Here is a 21,994-nt window from a genome sequence, read left to right on the forward strand (position 1 = left end):
TCCGGCGGACTTTTTCTTTCCAAAGACTTAGAAATAAGTTTTGACTCAAAATTGTCCGCTGGACTCGGCAGTCCAGTGGACAATCCGGACGTCTGTGCGCTAGTCCGCCGGACTTTTGAAATGAATGGACTTGCCCAAACACAGAGGAAAGTCTGTTCATTTTGAACGCGGCTCTAGGTAGACGGGACTAGCGAAGGAAGTCAATGTCGCTGCCTTTGGTGGCGAGATTGACACCTCACTAGCCCCGTCACCTGGTATGGACTTAAAGGCGAAAAAACGGCGTGGGAGTCCCCCCAAAGCCCATATCAGACCCTTATCCGAGCACGCAGCCGAGCCGGTCCGGAAAGGGGGTGGGGACAAGTGAGCCCCCCTGAGCCGTACCAGGCCGCGTGCCCTCAACATGGGGGGTGCTTTGGGTAAGGGGAGCCTTGCGGCCCCCCACCCCAAAGCACCTTATCCCCATGTTGATGAGGACAAGGGCCTCTTCCCGACAACCCTGGCCGTTGGTTGTCGGGGTCTGCGGATGGGGGGCTTATCAGAATCCCTTTAATAAGGGGGCCCCCAGATACCAGTTCCCCACCCTATGTGAATGAGTATTGGGGTACCATGTACCCCTACCCATTCACCTGGTGAAAAAAATGTAAAGAAAAAAACAAGTTTTTAAAATAATTTATTGCACAGCTCCGGGGGTCTTCTTCCGTCTTGGGGGTCTTCTTGCCGGACTCCTCCGCTATATTCTGCTAGCTCTTTTACTAGCGGAGGAGCCCAGCTTTCTTCTTCGTCGCCCCCGTCGTCCGCGGGTCCTCTTCCGACTTCGGGGGTCTTGTCCCCTCATGGGGTCTTCTTGCCGGGCCCTCCGCTTTCTTCTTCCAGCTCTTTTACTAGCGGTGGCCCGGTCTTCTGTCGCTGCCGCCGCCTCTTCTTCCGACTTCGGGGGTCTTGTCCCCCTCTTCGGGGTCTTGTCCCCCTCTTCGGTTCTTCTTGCCGGGCCTCCACTTTCTTCTTCCAGCTCTTTTACTAGCGGTGGCCTAGTCTTCTGTCGCCACTGTCGCCACTTTCTCTTCTTCTTCCTTGAGATGTTGACTCAACGCTCTCTCTGGCCGCAATGACAGAGACGCATTGTGCGGCGACTTATATAAGGACAATGGGCGGGTGATGTCCCTGCCCCTTATGATGTCACAATTCTGGAGGATGCTGGGACTGTGACATCATAAGGGGCGGGGACATCACCCTGTGACCCCGCCCATTGTCCCTATATAAGTCGCCGCACAACGCGTCCCTGTCATTTTGGCCAGAGACTGTGTCGAGTCAACATCTCAAGGAAGAAGAAGAAGAGAAGGTGGCGGGGGCAGCAGTGGCAATGACAGAAGCCCGGGCCACTGCTAGTAAAAGAGCTGGGAGAAGAAAGCGGAGGCCCGACAAGAAGAACCAAAGAGGGGGACAAGACCCCCGGATTGCGGCTGGGACAAAGAAGAAAGCCGGGCTCTTCTGCTAGTAAAAGAGCTAGCAGAAGATAGCGGAGGAGACCCGCCAAGACAGAAGAAGACCCCCAGAGCTGTGCAATAAATTATTTTAAAAACATGTGTTGTGTTTTTTTCTTTACATTTTTTTCACCAGTTGAATGGGTAGGGGTACATGGTACCCCAATACTCATTCACATAGGGTGGGGGGCCCCCTTATTAAAGTGGGCTCCTGGATTCCAATAAGCCTCCCGCCCGCAGACCCCGACAACCAACGGGCAGGGTTGTCGGGAAGAGGCCCTTGTCCTCATCAACATGGGGACAAGGTGTTTTGGGGTGGGGGGGCCGCAGGGGGGCACTCACTTGTCCCCACCCCCTTTCCTGACCGGCTGGGCTACGTGCTTGGATAAGGTTTTTTTTGGCGTAGGGCTTCCCCTTTAAGTCCATACCAGGTGACGGGGCTAGAAAGGTGTCAATCTTGCCGCCGAAGGCGTCGACATTGACTTCCTTTGCTAGTCCCGTCTACCTGGAGCTGTGTTCAAAATGAATGGACTTTCCTCCGTGTGTGGGCAAGTCCGTTCATTTCAAAAGTCCGGCTGACTCCCGCCATAGTCCGGCAGTTTGTCCGCCGGAAAAGTCTGGTCGTGTGTGGGCAAGTCCGCTCGTTCGGAAAGGCCGGCGGTCCTCCGCTTCAAAGTCTGGCGGTTTGTCCGCCGGACTAAGTCTGCCAGATAGTCCGATCATGTGTACGCGGCATGAGATGCACAAGCAAGTTTGTATAATAAATGAAAGCAACCTAATGTCACGTACACATGACTGGGCTTTTCGACAGACTAGGTCCGACGATCTTCCCTTCCCGATGGACTTTCGGCGGAGGTCCGATGGACTTTCTGAACGAATAGACTTGGCCACACACGAACGGACTAAGTCCGTTCGAAAGTCCGTTCGTTTTGAACATGATGCCGTAAGACGGGACTAAACAAGGAAGTTCCATAGCCAGTAGCCAATAGCTGCCCTTACGTCGTATTTGGTCCGTTGGACTAGCACACAGACGGACAGTTTTCCCGATTTTTAGTCCATTGGACTTGAGTCCGTAGGATAGATTTGAAACATGTTCTATTTCTAGGTCTGTCAGATTTTTTCATAAAAATGGTCGGACTAGCCCACACATAATCGGATTGTCCGACGGACTGATCCCCGCGGACCTAGTCTTCCAGAAAGTCCAGTCGTGTACGTGGCATAACACATTTTCAGCAGTTACAGCAACGTTTGTTTTCCTTTTGATAAATATAATCTGAACATTGTAAGCCCTTGTACACACGGTCGGAGATTCCGACAACCAAATCTGTCGGATTTTGTCCGTCGGATTTTGACCGACGGATTTTGTCTGAAACTGTTGCATACACACGGTCGGACAAAGTTGTCGGAAAATCCGACGTGATTACGTTATTTCGTTACGATGGGACTACGTTCACGCTAGTAGCCAATAGCTTTGGTGTAGGAATTTGATCTGAGCATGCGTGGCACTTTGTCCGATCGGAATTCTCTACACATGATCGGAGTATGTCCGATCGGAGCATTTTGTTGGAAAATTTTAGGGGTAGGGGTACCGACACTAAAAAACCTCCTGTAGATTAAAAAAGAAAATCTAAAAAATATAATATTGTTGTTGTGGTAAGTTTACACACAAAACACACCCCAAAAAATGGAAAGATGAGCAAACTGTCAAAAAAGGAGATGTTTATGAAAAAAAAAATGCAGCCAAAAAAGAATAAACAAAATATCAAATTGTGTAGATGTGACGAATTCAAAAATTGTATTGCCGAAATGAGTAAAAAAGAGTCAGGAAATACGTTCGGGAGAAGTGTGTGTGACTATGAGCATCAAAAGAAGTTCCTTCTTGCAGCATTGTAAAGAACAAGAGAATGCACTTCATGAAAGAATTTTTAACATTGCAGCGTGACGAATGTGCTATATCGATTACGAGCAGTAGTTTTACCTGAACGAGCGCTTCCGTGTTGGAATTTGAATGTGAGCATGCGTGGCACCTTGTCCGTCGGAGTAGGCTACACATGATCGGAGTATGTCCGATCGGAGCATTTTGTCGGAAAATATTTCCAGCAAGTTGGAAAAGTTGGTCCGTCGGATATTCTGACTGAAACAGTCCGATGTAGACCGCACACAGTCGGAATATCCGACAAAACAGTCCGATCTGACACATTACTTTGGAATCTCCGACCGTGTGTGCACGGGCTTAGAGTACCTGTCAGTGTTAAATGGTTTGTCTCAACCCTCTAACTGCCCTTTTTGCTGGATAGCTTGGTCTATTAGTGGAAGTTGGAAAAAAAAACAGACTTACTGCCTGGATTACCAGGTGAAATGAAGGAAAACAGGAAATAAATGCAGCCACCACATCTACGAATTGGTCAACTGCATTATAAGTATTTTTTGTTTTGAGTTTAATGCCGCTATAATCTTCACTGAAGCAGTAAGCATTCTTATGTAGCCCTAACATAAGCTAAACCAGTGTTTCTTAACTCCAGTCCTCAAGGCGCCCCAACAGGTCATGTTTTCAGGCTTTCCATTATTTTGCACATGTGATTTGATTTGTCATTGCCATTAGCAATTACCACATCTGAGGGAAATCCTGAAAACATGACCTTTTGGTGCGCCTTGAGGACTGGAGTTGAAAAACCCTGAGCTAAACACAACAATACCTGTCTTAATGCTGATCTATTGTATCCCCAGAAAACTAACCTCCAACAGTAAATCAGCCTTGTTCAATATTATTGCATTGTCCTAATTTAGGAGCAGTCGGAATCCTTGTAGGTCAGTGTCAGGAGATACCAACACCAAGCTAAAGTGATACTAAAGTCTTGTTTTAAAAAAAAAAAAATAACAAACATGTTATACTTACCTGCTCTGTGCAGTGATTTTGCACATAGCAGCCCGGATCCTCCTCTTCTCAGGTTCCTTGCTGGCGTTCTTGGCTCCTACCTCCTGTCGAGTGCTCCCACACCAGCCCTGCCCTCTCTCTCTTCTGATTAGCATAAGCCAATGGCACCGCTGCTGTGTCTCAGCCAATCAGGAGGGAAAGTCCCAGATGGCTGAGGCACTTGTGCACATTGCTGGATAGAGATGGGGCTCAGGTAAGTATTAGGGGGGCTGAGGGAGGCTGCTACACACAAAAGGTTTTCTATCTTGATGCATGGAATGCATTAAGATAAAAAAGCTTCTGCCTTTACAAGCATTTTAAGAGCACCAATAACCACTGATCCATTTTGCTGTAAATGTATCTGTTTCAAAATAAGATTGTCTTATTAACCCTTTGTTTTATTTCCAATGTTTAACAACACATTCATTAATTTACCAGATAAAATAATAATAACAGTATGGGTTTATAAACTTCCTAACAAAGAAGCATCTTAAAATCCTTTTAGCTTTAAGTGATTCAAATGCCATTTGCCCTTCCATTAATTTCAATATAGTCAGACTTTTCAAACCCGACCATTTCCTCTGCACTCGATATGATTTGTACTTTTTACACATTTAAAAAAAAAAATGCTGTTTATACTCGCCAATTAAGTTTTGTGAGTGCTTTATATCATAGGATTTTAGATATGCGCAATCACAAATATATAAGACCTAGAGCATCATTAAGTAGCTGCTTTAGTTAATAAACTATTATTAAAATGAAATAAACCCTTAATAGCTAAAATAAAATTAAAATTGTTCAAATAAAATTAAATTTGCTAGCATTCATTTTTACCACATTCTAATGACTGTGAGGGGGTTAGCTCGGTAGCGGGTGTGTGTGACCCCCTGGATGGGTTCACAACACAAAGTCAGGCACAGCAGACAGCGGTGTAGGTGCAAAAAAACAAAAGATCCGGTTTATTTAGGCTACATGCAGTGATACATATAACAGCCAAACAAAATAAAACAAGAAAATAAATCCTGGTCAGCTTGACCTCTAACTACACACGTAGACTCCCTGTCCAACAACTGGGTGCAGCCTTGTGCTGTACCAGTCCCTGCCTTTGTTGTAAAGGTTTTGCCACACAGGCGTTAACTCACCGCACAGTACAGGTGACACACTCCCCAGTCTATACAACACAAAACTGGTTCCAGGATGGAGCATCTCCCTATGCATGCTGGGGTTTTTTGTAGAGGCCTTAATGAGCCCACTTACTTCAGCTGGGCTCATTAACTCTTCCCCTCTAATTGTAAAAGTCTGCATAAAGCCTGAATCTAGGACACACATATTTACCATCCAGGTGATTTTACCTGCCTGCTGCCACATACCCCCCCCCCCCTCTTGTTTCAACCTTGGGGTTGTAACACCAGCAGTCAGACACGCATGTATCCGAGACAAAGCATCCACATTCCCCATTTTAACACCAGGGCGATGCTTAACTGTAAAGTTAAATTCCTGTAGGGCTAGGAACCACCTATTTACCCTTCTATTGGTCTCCTTGTTCTGAGCCATCCACTTTAAAGGAGCGTGATCAGTCACCAGGTCAAAGTGCCTACCTAGCAGATAGTACCGAAGGGAATCTAGAGCCCACTTCACTGCTAAACATTCCTTCTCAATCGTGGAGTAATTTACCTCATGGGACTTTAACTTCCTGCTGAGGTAAATGACTGGGTGCTCTTCCCCGTTCCAGACCTGGGATAACACTGCTCCTAACCCAACGTCTGATGCATCAGTTTGTACAACAAAGTCCTTAGAGAAGTCTGGTGAGTACAACACTGGCTGGCTACATAAGGCTGTTTTTAAGGACTGAAATGCTTCCTCAGCCTCTGGGGACCATTTAACCATAACCGACTCTTTCCCTTTTGTCAGGTTGGTGAGGGGCACAGCCTGAGAAGCAAAATGGGGAATGAATCGTCGATAATAGCCAGCGATTCCCAGAAAGGCTCGTACCTGTTTCTTGCTGTTGGGACGTGGCCAACTCTGTATGGCCTCGACTTTATTGACTTGGGGTTTTATCACCCCCCTCCCAATAGTGTACCCAAGATATTTGGCCTCCTCCTGTCCAATGGTACACTTCTTTGGATTGGCCGTAAACCCAGCTTCCCGGATAGAGTCTAGGACTGCTTGTACTTTTGGCAAATGTGAGACCCAGTCTGTGCTATGGATAATCACATCATCCAGGTAAGCTGCAGCATATTTCTGATGGGGCCTCAGAATCTTATCCATTTTCCGCTGGAATGTTGCCGGTGCATTCTGTAACCCAAACGGCATTCTCTTATATTGGAATGCCCCATCTGGGGTTACAAACGCAGTTTTCTCCTTGGCCGACTCGGCCAGGGGAATTTGCCAATACCCTTTGGTGAGATCAAGAGTTGTCATATATCGGGCTGTTCCCAGCCGGTCAATCAACTCATCTATACGTGGCATGGGGTAGGTGTCAAATTTTGTAACTTTATTTAATTGTCTAAAATCGTTACAAAACCGCCAGCTCCCATCAGGTTTGGGCACTAGTACGATAGGACTGGACCAGTCACTCTGGGACTCCTCTATCACACCCAATTCCAGCATCCTTTGAACCTCCCCACGTCGGGCCTCTGGTATTCTATAAGGTTTTAGTTTTACCCTTTCTCCTGGTGGGGTGATAATGTCATGCTCTACGCCAGATGTTTGTCCCGGAAGCTCAGAGAAAATCTCTTTGTTACGAAGTACAAACTCTTTTTAACCTCCTGTTGTTGGGGTTTCGATAAGGTGTCTGCTATTCCAACCTCAGGAACTAAGCAATCAGGCTGTACTTGTGACAAAGTCTCTGCGACTAGGGATTCCCTATCCCTCCAGGCTTTCAGCAGATTGACGTGATAGATCTGCTCCGGCTTTCGCCTTCCTGGCTGTCTAACCCTGTAGTTCACCTCACTAATTTTTTCAATTACTTCATATAGACCTTGCCATTTGGCCAGAAATTTGCTTTCAACCGTAGGGACTAGTACCAAGACCCTATCCCCGGGGGAAAAAGTACGGGTCTTGGCCCCACGGTTGTACACTCTCTGCTGTGCTAACTGCGCTTGGGTTAAATGTTCCTTTACAATTGGCATTACCTGTGCAATTCTATCTTGCATCAGGGCGACATGCTCAATCACACTCCTGTGAGGAGAACTCTAATTTTCCCAAGTTTCCTTGGCGATATCCAGCAGCCCTCTTGGGTGTCTCCCATAGAGCAACTCGAAGGGTGAGAAACCCGTAGAGGATTGGGGTACCTCCCTAATGGCAAACATCAGATAGGGTATTAGACAATCCCAATTCTTTCCATCTCTATCCACCACCTTCTTTAACATTTGTTTTAGGGTTTTGTTGAATCTTTCAACCAACCCATCTGTTTGGGGGTGATACACAGATGTACGCAATTGCTTCACTTTGTACAACTTGCATAATTCTTTCATAACCCGGGACATAAAGGGTGTACCTTGGTCCGTAAGCAGTTCCTTACAAATACCCACGCGGCTAAAAACAAGGGATAGCTCTTTGGCTATAGTTTTGGCCGAGGTATTTCGGAGAGGAATTGCTTCCGGATAACGGGTGGCATAGTCCAATATAACCAAAATGTACTGATGCCCCCTAGCAGACTTCTTTATCGGACCTACCAAATCCATTGCGATCCTCTCAAAGGGGACCTCAATGATAGGAAGAGGTACCAGTGGGTTACGGAAATGTGGCATAGGTGCCGACTTCTGACACACAGGGCAGGAGGAACAATACTTTTCTATTTCCTTCATGACCCCAGGCCAATAGAATCTCTGCAATACCCTCTCTCTGGTTTTCTCTGTCCCCAGATGACCTCCCAGAATGTGTCCATGAGCCAATTCTAACACCAACTTCCTGTAAGGTTTGGGCACTACAAGTTGCTCAATGGTTTCTTCTGCCCTTTGAGCCACTCGATATAGCAGGTCCTTTTCCATAGGGAAGTAAGGATAAGGGCAAGTCTTATCTGGGTTCACTAACTCGCCTTCTATTTTCACCACATTTTCCCGTGCCTTTATTAGGGTGGGGTCTTTTAACTGTTCTGTGGCAAAATTTTCCCTGTGAACCTCAAGATCCGAAAACTCCACAGACGGCATGTTTTCATCTGAGGATGTTGGCTCCCCCCCAGTTTCTCGAGTTTCCCCCGCCAATACCGACAAGGGAAATTCAGGAGAGTCCTCACCACTCCCAGAGGAATTCTGGTCATCTTCCTGGTTTATAGGGGCACCAATGGGGGCCTCAGGACAATCCCAGAGTTCCCAGAATTTTGGAAAATCCCTTCCCACAATAGCATCATGTGGTAAGTGAGACACTAACCCCACCTGATGAGAGAGGTTACCTTTGGGGGTCTCAAAAAACACTGAAGTTACAGGATACTCTCGGGTGTCCCCATGCACACAAATAACAGCCACCCTGTTCTTCCCAGAGACCTCTGTAGTAACTAATTCAGCTTTTATCAATGTTACCAGGCTACCTGAATCTAGCAACACATCAACATGTCTACCATTAATACACATTTTACATAAATGTTTCTCAGGTCCCCGAATGGCAGTGCATGCAACTGTCGCAAACAGCGACTGACGTCTCTCCCTTATAAAGTCACATTGCATAGGCTCATCCACAACTGGGCAATTGGCTGCAATATGTCCCTCTTGGCGGCAGCGGTAGCAAATAATCTTTTTCGCTGCCTCTTGCAGCATGGGCTTCCTGGGCTGCTCCCGCCAGACCTTAGGTAGAACTCCCACCCTCTCACTCTCTCCACCCTCACCCCTTGGAGTCATCTTACCCGCCACTGGGGATGATCTGATCTTAGGGGGGGAAAGTCCGTGAGTCCCTGGAAGAGGTGGTCAAGTTCTCTGTAGCCAAGTACCTCTCAACCAGATCCACAAGTTTATCTGCATTTTCTGGGTCTCCATGGCTTACCCATTTTTGGATGGCAGTAGGAAGAGCTCTCAGGAAACGATCCATAACCACACATTCCACAATGTTTGGTGCGGTCAAAATCTCTGGCTGCAGCCACTTCCTGCTCAGGTGAATGAGATCATACATTTGATACCTGGGAGGTTTTCCAACCTGAAAAGTCCAGTTATGCACACGCTGAGCCCGGACTGCCAGGGTGACACCCAGCCGTGCCAATATTTCTGCTTTTAGCACCACATAGTCTTTTGCTTGTTCAGGCTCTAGGTCATAATAAGCTTTCTGCGATTCCCCAGTTAACAGAGGGGCCACCAGTCCAGCCCATTGCTCCTTAGGCCACTTTTCCCTTTCAGCAGTCCTTTCAAATGTGGTCAAAAACACCTCCGGATCATCCTCTCCAGTCATTTTTGTCAGTAAACGGCTCACACCAAAGGATGCGGTATTATTGTACCCACTTGCTTCATTGGTCTGCGGACGTTGCTGTATCAATGTCTCTATTTGCTGTTGAAAATTCTGCTCTTGCTTCTGCAACAGGTCTATGAAGCGGGCTTCAGATCGCTGCTGGGCTTGTTGCTGAGCTTCCAAACTCTGCTGCAAAGTTGCATTTGTCTGCTGCTGATTTGCATTTGCCTGCTGCTGGGCGGCAAGGCTCTGTTGTTGAGCTGCAAGGCTCTTTTGTAAAGCTGCATTTGTTTGCTGCTGGTTTGCATTTGCTAGAGCCAGCTGTCTCAGTATCTCCTCCATGCTGGCCTTAACAACAAAAAAAAAAAAAACTGCCAAAATTCTCCACCAACTGTGAGGGGGTTAGCTCGGTAGCGGGTGTGTGTGACCCCCTGGATGGGTTCACAACACAAAGTCAGGCACAGCAGACAGCGGTGTAGGTGCAAAAAAACAAAAGATCCGGTTTATTTAGGCTACATGCAGTGATACATATAACAGCCAAACAAAATAAAACAAGAAAATAAATCCTGGTCAGCTTGACCTCTAACTACACACGTAGACTCCCTGTCTAACAACTGGGTGCAGCCTTGTGCTGTACCAGTCCCTGCCTTTGTTGTAAAGGTTTTGCCACACAGGCGTTAACTCACCGCACAGTACAGGTGACACACTCCCCAGTCTATACAACACAAAACTGGTTCCAGGATGGAGCATCTCCCTATGCATGCTGGGGTTTTTTGTAGAGGCCTTAATGAGCCCACTTACTTCAGCTGGGCTCATTAACTCTTCCCCTCTAATTGTAAAAGTCTGCATAAAGCCTGAATCTAGGACACACATATTTACCATCCTGGATACAACCAGGTGATTTTACCTGCCTGCTGCCACATGACCTTTTCCTTAACTTTAAAAAATAGTCAGCTTAAAATGAGTTTAACATTATAAAAGTGTTTTTTTATTTATTTCAAATCCCTGTTTATTCAAGAGGAAACTGATGGCTGTATTAGTTTTCTTTTTTTAGGGTTTTCATCTGGTGAACAATCGATTAAGTCTGCTGTTTTTCACAAACTCAAGCTCTCCAGCAGAATGTATCAGTTTACATGGATTAGACAAACTACTTAACATTGACAGAGTGATTAAAATGATCAGCTGTCTTTTATTTTTGGCTGTAATAGCAAGAACATAAAATCAATGAATTACTATGTTCTTTTTTTTATAAAAATATTGACTTTTTACCATATATATTTTACAGAATTGTATGATTTCATATTGAGATTCAGGATTATCAATATGTGTTTTTATTTTACAGAAAGCATTCTGTGTTTGCAAATGGATTCCTGAGAAAACAAAGAACCAGCTGTCTTTACTCCCACATTCGTACAGTTCACAAGTACATACCTCGAAGAGCTGTACTATATATACCTGGAAATGATGAAAGAAAAATCCAAAAAATAGCTACTCTCAATGTAGACTGTGCAGTGCTAGACTGTGAAGATGGTGTAGCTATCAATAAAAAGGTATGTAGTTACATTTTTTTTAAATAGAAAAAGATCTTTGGCAAATTTCAAATCTAAATATAAAAAACATTCAGTTGCTTTATAGTACCTTCAGTGTTATAGAAGAGGTGCTAAATGGTTAAGCCTAGCATTTTCCAGCAGAAGGTATTGTACAATTCAAGGGTCTGCAGTGGCATGGCCTGCATGGAGAATTTGTTTAAAGAAATGTGATATTACTCTGAAAGTGAAAAGGAAGTTGAATTTCACAGAGGATGGGTCTTGCTGTAATAAAGAAATGTTCAAGGCTTCTTATCATAATTACCCTTGAAATTGCTTAAGAAACCAAATTTGTTGAATTCTTTGACGAGATCATCAGCATATGGGCAATTTATAATGATGATTAGCAAGCTGGATCACTGGTATGTTAAAATCATCATGTAGTACATTGGCCAGATGCTCCATGGTGAGAATGTATAGCAAGGGAGATAAGGGCAGCCTTGGCAGATGCCATAGCAGATCTGTATAGACTCTAAAAGGAGTTGATTGGCAAAAATTCCAGCAGAGGGATTGTGATAAAGGGCTAGTTTGTTTTTTTTTTTTAGAAAATTGGGGTCCATTCTCAAAATCAAAAATCTCCAATCCACACTATCTAATGCCTTTTTTGGCATCAGTAGAAATATATCAGGCAGTGATCTTCTGACTTTGGGCATGTTCAATCAAAGATAATGTTTTATAGCCTACTTAATCTAGGTGGATGAGATCAGGAATAAGTGGCTTGAGCCTATTAGCAGTTATTTTGAAGTATACTCATATATCAATGTTTTTGAGAATGATGGGTTTACAACCACTGCAGTAAGAGGAATATTTAACAAGGTTTTGAATAACTATAACATGAGCCTCAGGGGCTTGAGTGGGAAATGGGTAAGAGGGTGATATGACACTGAATGTTTTAGTGAGAATGTAGGGAAGGGCATCCTGAAAAAAATTGTAAAAGTGGAAAGAAAAGTCACTTGGACCCAGGTTTGTAATGTAATTAATTTCTTCCTCTAGAAAGGGGTTTTCCAGTATTTCCTCATCTGGTGTTCTATTAGGGAAGGCAGTATCTTCTATATAGTCCTTATCTTAGCTGTAACAGATAAGGAGTTCACATCCCTAAAATTACCTGGGATGTTTTATCGTTTTTTTCTAAAAACAATAAAGGATTTAGGTAATTTTGATCAGATTATGGGTAGTGTGACCTTTCGCGTCATTCAGCAACAGAATATAGGTGAAAAATAAGTAATTTCTAAGGCAGGATCTGTATGCTAGCAGGTAGTTGAAGCAGAGTGTCGGGATCAGGTTTTTTTGGGGGAATTCTTCTAGATTTGCAATTTGGTGTAGGATGTCATGTATATAACCAAGGCAGGATTTTTTTCAGCCATGTTATATATTATATATATATCAAATATGTCTGAGGTACAAGACACACCCTGCAAGGGATCATCCTTTAGTTTCCAAGACCGTGCTTGGTTCCTAAGTTAAGATAGAATAAGGGTCAAATAGAGAGGAGCATGGTCGGACCATAAAATATTGCCTATAGAAGAGATGGGTTGTCAGGCCATATTGACTGCTAAATAAAAGGGTTAATTTGGTTATAGGTAATATGCGCAGGGGGAAACGAGTATCATCCCTTTTCAGTGGGGTGGGCGATCCTCCAGAAGTCCAAGTGATGATAGAAAATATTTAAGTCTCTTCATTTGGGATCTGGAGAGAGAGCTCTTTGCAATTAAGGAGTCCAGGTAAGGGTCCATCACACCAGTAAAATCCTTTCCTTATATAATAACATCCTCTTCAAATTTTGTATGATTTGTGAGGTATTGAATACTTGACAGTGGTCTTGGTTAGGAATGTACAGATTTGCATGCATATATTTTGCCATCAAGTATCTGATTTCCTCTCAAGCAGTTGATATGACCTGTCCAATGTTTGCCTTTATCTAACTGTTCTCTTCATAACAGTCTAAAGGGGTCTGGGCTCTTGGATCCCAGAGCCCTAAAGGCCTTTTTAGTAAGAAGCTTAGTATTGGGAGAATAGGGAATTGAAAATACCCCAAAATGTGGGAATGGTAATATGTTTTTTGCAGTTACATTTGTCATAATAATCAATAGCCGATATAGCATAATCTGTTCTGCACTGTGCAGGCATTGGCTTTGTTGCATTCCCCTGAGTCTACATCACAGTCACCTGTTGGGGATACTGGCTTTCCAGAGAAGAGATTCATTTTTGGGTGTCCGATATATATGCCCACAACGTTCGTTTCTGGTAGGTAAGTCCCAAGAAGCTATTGAGGTGAGGTCCACAGATGATCCCACATGTGATTCTGAAGTGTAGTGCAGAGGCTCCTGGAAAGTGAAGAGGCAGCCACTAGCTTGTGCACAGTAGAGGGGGGGGGGGGTGAAAAAAGTTTTGGATACCACTGTAGGTTACAATCTGTGGTCTCAAGGTGTACACAGAAGATTTCTGTTTCTTGCATTTCCCCATCATGGGCAGGAAAATAAGTATAACCTGAGGTGCTGGTAGAGCTCTCTCAGCCCACAGTAGCAAAGAAGGGTGATGTTAGCAGTCATTCCCTATTTTAATTGCTTGGTTTTAGACATGGGGCAGTGAGCTTAAATGATCGCTTATTTATGAATTTGGAATAGGGAAGCAAGACTTGAGTCTTGAAAAGGATGGTATCCAAAAAGTATAAGGAAATGTATACATTTTTTTCCATATTTTGTAAAAATTCAAAGAAAAAGTATTTTTCTTAATCTTAAATCACAGAACACAGAGTATTTTATATTCATGACTACTTGGGTTATGCTAGCATCATTATCATTATTTTTTGCTAGTGTCCTTAGGTGATGAATGGGCCTGTGGAGCTTCTCTTAGGATGTATTTTAGTGGACATCACTGCCTTATGTTCTTGGCCTATTCTGTATATGCCTACTGGGGAAGGAAAGGCTTAATCTGGATTTTTTGCCTGCGGTCCTGATACCAAGAGGGGATGCAGACCCCACATGACAGAGCAGGGATTGTCAGTAAGGTTACCTGGTATCTTGTGATCTTGCTGATGGGGAGCTTTACAGATCCATAGCAATGATCCTCTCCCTGAAGGGAAGTTAAGTCCCTGATGGCCCTGCAGACCATGCCCACCATGAGGGGGAAGATTGGGCATATGTCTCTGCAGATAGAAATGATGAGTGGTTCAGTAAATGGAGGAATGTGGCAGTCCCCCTGTATTGCCCGTTATTGGTGCTATGGCTATTGTGTGCCAGAGCTGAAGCATTACGCTGCCATAGCGTTGTTCAACAGAGCCGTTCTCTAAGAGAGCCATTTTGTGTTCTCCTAGACAGTGATCGCATGTTTGTTCAGCAGCAGTGCACAGCTCCAGCACACCTCCAGCTTGCCTCTAGAACTACTGCAGCACAGCTCCAATGCAACAATTTATGAAACGTGTTGTGAGGTTACTTGACCCCCTACTGAGTTTTGTCTGCAATGGCTCCCTTTAGGTTCAGTTGAGATTTGAATCCCTGCCCTTGTTTGGTATTTTAACTGTTTTAGGGGCACAAACATCTGGCTCATTTTGTGTCTAGTGTAGAATTTTCTGCTGTCTTTTCTGGTTTGTAGGATCAGCTCTAAGTGGGTCCTCACAAGTTTAGAACACCTGGGACACAAACATGGGTACTCTCCTCTGGTGGAATGAGATGTCAAAGCAACATCCTCTAGGTGAGGAGGAGGAAGCCTTTGAGAATCAGAAATCCCTGTGTATGAGTCCTCACAGCTGTCTCAGTTGCAGAAGAGTGTTGTAGGCTTCCTTGCAAACATAGTGCTTCCAAATTTGAGGTTGCCTCTTCTGGAGTCATCTTCCAAAGTCATGGGATTTGTGTCCTAGCAGCTACCTAAAAATCACAAATCCTTTCCTGTGCATCCTCAAGGAAGGAAGTGATGCATGCTGATTGCTGATATGCTGGCACAGAGAAGGTCTTCTCACTAACAAATTGTTTCATTCAGCTTTACCCCACGGAGGAGGATTTCTGCAGGAAGTTTGATTCTATAGCTGTTGAACCAGCTATTTTTTAACTTCACTAGGACCCTGACATTCCGGAATCTTGGTCTCTGAAGATGCCACAGATAAGTGTCCCTCTTTGAGGCATCCTTCCCTCTAGTAGGAGCGGCTCTGCACCTAGTAGTAGGAGTTGGCCAAGCCCTCAAATCTTTGGCAAAATATATGCTTTATTTTAGAAAATCAGACCCATGATATCTTGCCATATGGCAGTTCTTGGAAGATTTTGTGAGGGCCTTGAATCTTTTCATGGATGTCTTTAAAGACTCCATACAACAGCTTTCCCAGTTGGGTGTCATGTTGATCTATATTCAAAGGATCTCATGATTTAAGTGCTGATCAGTGGAATTCTTGTGAAAGAAGCAACTTGAGATTCCTCCCTTGGAGGGCAATTGCTTGTTTGAACTGTTCTTGGATGCCTTCATCCAGAAGGTGACTATGGCTAAAAGCACACTCTTAGAAGAAGAAGGTGAAAATGACATACCAAACCAAAATTGTAAACCACTGGTAAGAAGCCAATATTATAAACCTGCACTGGCTGTATTTAACAATACATTCACTGACTTTCAATGAATGCATAGCTGCATTAATTACCCTTTCCAATCATGACTAATTGTACTAAATTTAGGGACTTTAAAGAGGTGTGGAAATTTTAAAAAGACAAAAAATTTGTTTGTTACAATTTGTTTTTTCATAATGTATCACTAATGTAAGGCTACTGTGTGATGTTTACTCAGTACAGCAAATGAAGACTCCTTTTCCAGAAAAAATCTGTCCATTTTGAAAAATTCTTGATTGTAAGCCTAAAACAACCTTGGTATCTATAATACTGTGCATTCATTTGGTCATAAAATCAGACACTAGTGTGCAGGCTTGATGGTCACAAACACGTAATGTTTATTATTTTTAGTGCTAAACTAGCACAACTTATTAGTGTGGAAAAAGTATTATAGATGTAAGAGAAGCAGTAACTATACTAAACTATAGAAATTATCTTCCTTCATTTGCCATCGATGATGAGCACTTCAAATTGGGATTAATAAATGCAAACATGGCTTAATCTGTTTAAATTTTGCTTAATCTTCCTCAAATGTAAACAACATTTGCGATGCCTTTGAGATGGAAAATGATTGGACTCCTGAGACACTACTTATCCTGTTCAACATTTTCATTTCACAACTTCAAAGTGAAATTTATATATTTATAGAGGGTGTTAAGTGTAGCTAGATGGAATTTGTTTTTTGGCTGTTTAGTTAAAACCAACAGGGATTAAATTAGAGTTTATAGCTCTTGGTAAAATGTATATTTTCCCTACTGCCAAATAAGATTTTAGATCACTGAAAACATAATCCTATTACTATGTTGATAGATGCAATGACATTACATCTTACACATTTTTGTGGATTAACTGCAAATGTATTAATAATGACTGTTTTCTATTAGCCCTTCAAAAGTGACAGTAATTGACACAATGTACTACAATACATGGATTCTCTTAGTTGGCAGCACAGTGAAATGGCCCTGTGCTTTCCACCCGACAAACCTAAACTCAGGGGACATAATATTGTATTACAATTATGGAAATGGGAGGCAGAGTGAAACAAAAAAGACTGCCACAACCTGCTATCACTGCCACAAGCAAAACAAGGAGAGCAAAAAAAAAATCTTTGTTATTAGTTATATAATATAACCTCTACGAAGAAACAAAATTAATTGCTTTGATTTGTGATATTATATTTTTAAAAATACATGTATAATTTTTAAAAGAAGAATAAAGTGTCACAATGTACTAAAATCGCCCTTACGCCAACCGCGTTCTCACTTCATTTAAATCTGAAAGCGTACATTAACCTTAATTAAAATTCTTACATAGACTTTGTTTGGGAAAAAAAATTGGCCATACTTCACCTTTAAAGGAGCAGTGTGTATTCTAAAAACAAAACAAAAAACATGTATATATCGGTGTGATGCTGCAGCTGTTCCCTGCCTGCTCTAAGCCTGAGAATGAAGTGATCACATTGCCACTGATCATTCAGTTCTCAGTCAGCTCTGAGCAGAGAGCTGTAACTGTCAGTTGCTGCTCTCTTCTCTGCCCCTCCAGTGCTCACTGGAGCACCAGGCTGGGGAGTGGGTGAGAATGGCTGGCTGAGGCTCTCAGGGTACACTGATTGCCTGAGCCAGCTGTCAGGCAGGTGGATGGATCCTGACATAATTGTTGGGATCCCTCTAGAGCCTGGACTGGCTCTATTATGTCAGTCAACATTGGTTGGCTTATTGTGGGTCACAGGAAAGCACAAGTGCATATCTGTAACTTAGAAGAGAAGTAAGAACAAATAAGCTTTTGCCATACTTCTCTTTTAATGTATCTATTCATCCCCAGCCTGTTATTGGAGCACAAATGATTGGATTCTTGTGTTAATCTTCTCTCCTCCAGTCTGAGCTCTGTTGTGCAGTGAGGGCAAATGGTTGACACTAAGTCAAATTCAGGTAATTAGACTTGCTTGTATTTAACCACTTAAGGACCGGAAGGATTTACCCCCCTAACGACTAGGCCATTTTTTGTGTTACGGCACTGTGTTGCTTTAGCTGACAATTGCGCGGTAGTGCAACGCTGTACCCAAACAAAATCCATGTCCCTTTTTTCCCACAAATAGAGCTTTCTTTTGGTGGTATTTGATCTCCTCTGCGGTTTCAATTTTTTGCTCTATAAACCAAAAAAAGCGTCAATTTTGGAAAAAAAAGGCAATATTTTTTACTTTTTGCTATAATAAATTAACTCCCAAAAATTTTGAAAAACAAATGTCTTCCTCAGTTTAGCTCAATATGTATCCTCCTACATATTATTGGTAAAAAACACAATAAGCATATATTGATTGGTTTGCACAAAAGTTATTGCGTCTATAAAATAGGGGATAGATTTATGGCATTTTTATTATTATTATTTTTTTTACTAGTAATGGCAGTGATAAGCGATCTTTAGCGTGATTGCAGCAGACAGATCGGACACTTTGACACCTTTTTGGAACCAGTGACATTTGTACAGTGATCAGTGCTATAAAAATGCACTGATTACTGTATAAATGACATTGGCAGAGAAAGAGTTAACACTAGGGTTTAAATGTGTTCCCTGGGAAGTATTTCTAACTGTGGGAGGAGGAGAGAGATCGCTGTTCCTGATCACTAGGAACAGTCTCTCTCTACTCCCCTGTCAGAATGAGGATCTGTTTGTTTACATTGACAGATCCCTGTTCTGGCTCTCTGTGGAGTGATCGCGGGTGGTCGGTGGACATCGTGGCCACGTGCATTGGCTCCGGTGCCACTCTGCGGGTGTGCACGTACCCAATGTATCTATTACATGAGCCAATGTACACAGCTACAGCGATTCACACATTAGAGCCATGCCGGCGGCTGGTCGGCAAGTGGTTAGGGATGTATTATTGCGTATTATGGAGATTATATGTCCCTATATGCCCACATCCCAAATACAGTGCCTTAGCGAAAGTATTCGGCCCCCTTGAACTTTTCAACCTTTTGCCACATTTCAGGCTTCAAACATAAAGATATAAAATTTTAATTTTTTGTGAAGAATCACCAACAAGTGGGACACAATTGTGAAGTGGAACAAAATCTATTGGATATTTGAAACTTTTTTAGCAAATAAAAAACTGAAAAGTGGTGCGTGCAAAATTATTCGGCCCCTTTACTTTCAGTGCAGCAAACTCACTCCAGAAGTTCAGCGAGGATCTCTGAATGATCCAATGTTGTCCTAAATGACTGATGGTGATAAATAGAATCCACCTGTGTGTAATCAAATCTCTGTATAAATGCACCTGCTCTGTGATAGTCTCAGGGTTCTATTGAAAGCGCAGAGAGCATCATGAAGACCAAGGAACACACCAGGCAGGTCCGTAATACTGTTGTGGAGAAGTTTAAAGCTGGATTTGGATACAAAAAGATTTCCCAAGCTTTAAAAATCCCAAGGAGCACTGTGCAAGCGATCATTTTGAAATGGAAGGAGTATCAGACCTCTGCAAATCTACCAAGACCTGGCCGTCCCTCTAAACTTTCAGCTCAGACAAGGAGAAGACAGATCAGAGATGCAGCCAAGAGGCCCATGATTACTCTGGATGAACTGCAGAGAACTACAGCTGAGGTGGGAGAGTCTGTCCATAGGACAACAATCAGTCGTACACTGCACAAATCTGGCCTTTATGGAAGAGTGGCAAGAAGAAAGCCATTTCTCAAAGATATCCATAAAAAGTCTCGTCTAAAGTTTGTCGCAAGCCACCTGGGAGACACACCAAACATGTGGAAGAAGGTGCTCTTGTCAGATGAAACCAAAATCGAACTTTTTGTCCACAATGCAAAACGATATGTTTGGCGTAAAAGCAACACAGCTCATCACCCTCAACACACCATCCCCACTGTCAAACATGGATCCAATCGAGAATCTGTGGAAAGAGCTGAAAACTGCTGTTCACAAACGCTCTCCATCCAACCTCACTGAGCTCAAGCTGTTTTGCAAGGAAGAATGGCCAAGAATTTCAGTCTCTCGATGTGCAAAACTGATAGAGACATACCCCAAGAGACTTGCAGCTGTAATCGCAGCAAAAGGTGGCTCTACAAAGTATTAACACAAGGGGGCCGAATAATTTTGCACGCCCCACTTTTCATTTTTTTATTAGTTAAAAAAGTTTCAAAAATCCAATAGATTTCATTCCACTTCACAATTGTGTCCCACTTGTTGGTGATTCTTCACAAAAAATAAAAATGTTATATTTTTATGTTTGAAGCCTGAAATGTGGCAAAAGGTTGAAAAGTTCAAGGGGGCTGAATACTTTCGCAAGGCACTGTATCTTGTACAACGCTTTTAGTAGCAGAGGACTTTAAGAGGGCATATTGACAATAGCACCACAAAAATAGTTACTATTAAAACAAGAAATTTATTATACACATTTTTAAAGCATAAAACCATATCCAATACTTTTGTACAGCGTTTTCAAATCTTTTCCACTTGATTACATAGTGAGAAGCAACATTAAATGTGTTCCCTGGGAAGTATTTCTAACTGTGGGAGGAGGAGAGAGATCGCTGTTCCTGATCACTAGGAACAGTCTCTCTCTACTCCCCTGTCAGAATGAGGATCTGTTTGTTTACATTGACAGATCCCTGTTCTGGCTCTCTGTGGAGTGATCGCGGGTGGTCGGTGGACATCGTGGCCACGTGCATTGGCTCCGGTGCCACTCTGCGGGTGTGCACGTACCCAATGTATCTATTACATGAGCCAATGTACACAGCTACAGCGATTCACACATTAGAGCCATGCCGGCGGCTGGTCGGCAAGTGGTTAGGGATGTATTATTGCGTATTATGGAGATTATATGTCCCTATATGCCCACATCCCAAATACAGTGCCTTAGCGAAAGTATTCGGCCCCCTTGAACTTTTCAACCTTTTGCCACATTTCAGGCTTCAAACATAAAGATATAAAATTTTAATTTTTTGTGAAGAATCACCAACAAGTGGGACACAATTGTGAAGTGGAACAAAATCTATTGGATATTTGAAACTTTTTTAGCAAATAAAAAACTGAAAAGTGGTGCGTGCAAAATTATTCGGCCCCTTTACTTTCAGTGCAGCAAACTCACTCCAGAAGTTCAGCGAGGATCTCTGAATGATCCAATGTTGTCCTAAATGACTGATGGTGATAAATAGAATCCACCTGTGTGTAATCAAATCTCTGTATAAATGCACCTGCTCTGTGATAGTCTCAGGGTTCTATTGAAAGCGCAGAGAGCATCATGAAGACCAAGGAACACACCAGGCAGGTCCGTAATACTGTTGTGGAGAAGTTTAAAGCTGGATTTGGATACAAAAAGATTTCCCAAGCTTTAAAAATCCCAAGGAGCACTGTGCAAGCGATCATTTTGAAATGGAAGGAGTATCAGACCTCTGCAAATCTACCAAGACCTGGCCGTCCCTCTAAACTTTCAGCTCAGACAAGGAGAAGACAGATCAGAGATGCAGCCAAGAGGCCCATGATTACTCTGGATGAACTGCAGAGAACTACAGCTGAGGTGGGAGAGTCTGTCCATAGGACAACAATCAGTCGTACACTGCACAAATCTGGCCTTTATGGAAGAGTGGCAAGAAGAAAGCCATTTCTCAAAGATATCCATAAAAAGTCTCGTCTAAAGTTTGTCGCAAGCCACCTGGGAGACACACCAAACATGTGGAAGAAGGTGCTCTTGTCAGATGAAACCAAAATCGAACTTTTTGTCCACAATGCAAAACGATATGTTTGGCGTAAAAGCAACACAGCTCATCACCCTCAACACACCATCCCCACTGTCAAACATGGTGGTGGCAGCATCATGGTTTTGGCCTGCTTTTCTTCAGCAGGGACAGGGAAGATGGTTAAAATTGAGGGGAAGATGGATGCAGCCAAATACAGGACCATTCTGGATAAAAACCTGTTGGAGTCTGCAAAAGACCTGAAACTGGGACGGAGATTTATCTTCCAACAAGACAATGATCCCAAACATACAGCAAAATCTACAAAGGAATGGTTCACAAATAAATGTATTCAGGTGTTAGAATGGCCAAGTCAAAG

At 43.1% G+C, this 21,994-nt stretch overlaps 1 protein-coding gene across 2 annotated transcripts in view; it reads left to right on the forward strand.

Annotated features, from left to right (window-relative positions):
* Nucleotides 1–21,994, forward strand: part of CLYBL (citramalyl-CoA lyase) — a 596,361-nt gene that overhangs the window by 319,602 nt on the left and 254,765 nt on the right. For both annotated transcript variants that reach the window (XM_077482940.1, XM_077482939.1), the window contains one exon: nt 11,111–11,318. In XM_077482940.1, coding sequence (XP_077339066.1) covers nt 11,111–11,318 — 208 coding nt within the window. The remainder of the gene's footprint in view (nt 1–11,110; nt 11,319–21,994) is intronic.

Source organism: Lithobates pipiens, unplaced genomic scaffold, assembly GCF_037356315.1.
Source record: "Lithobates pipiens isolate NorthernLeopardFrog02 unplaced genomic scaffold, aLitPip1_a1.2 Scaffold_16, whole genome shotgun sequence".
In the NCBI taxonomy this organism is placed as follows: domain Eukaryota; kingdom Metazoa; phylum Chordata; class Amphibia; order Anura; family Ranidae; genus Lithobates; species Lithobates pipiens.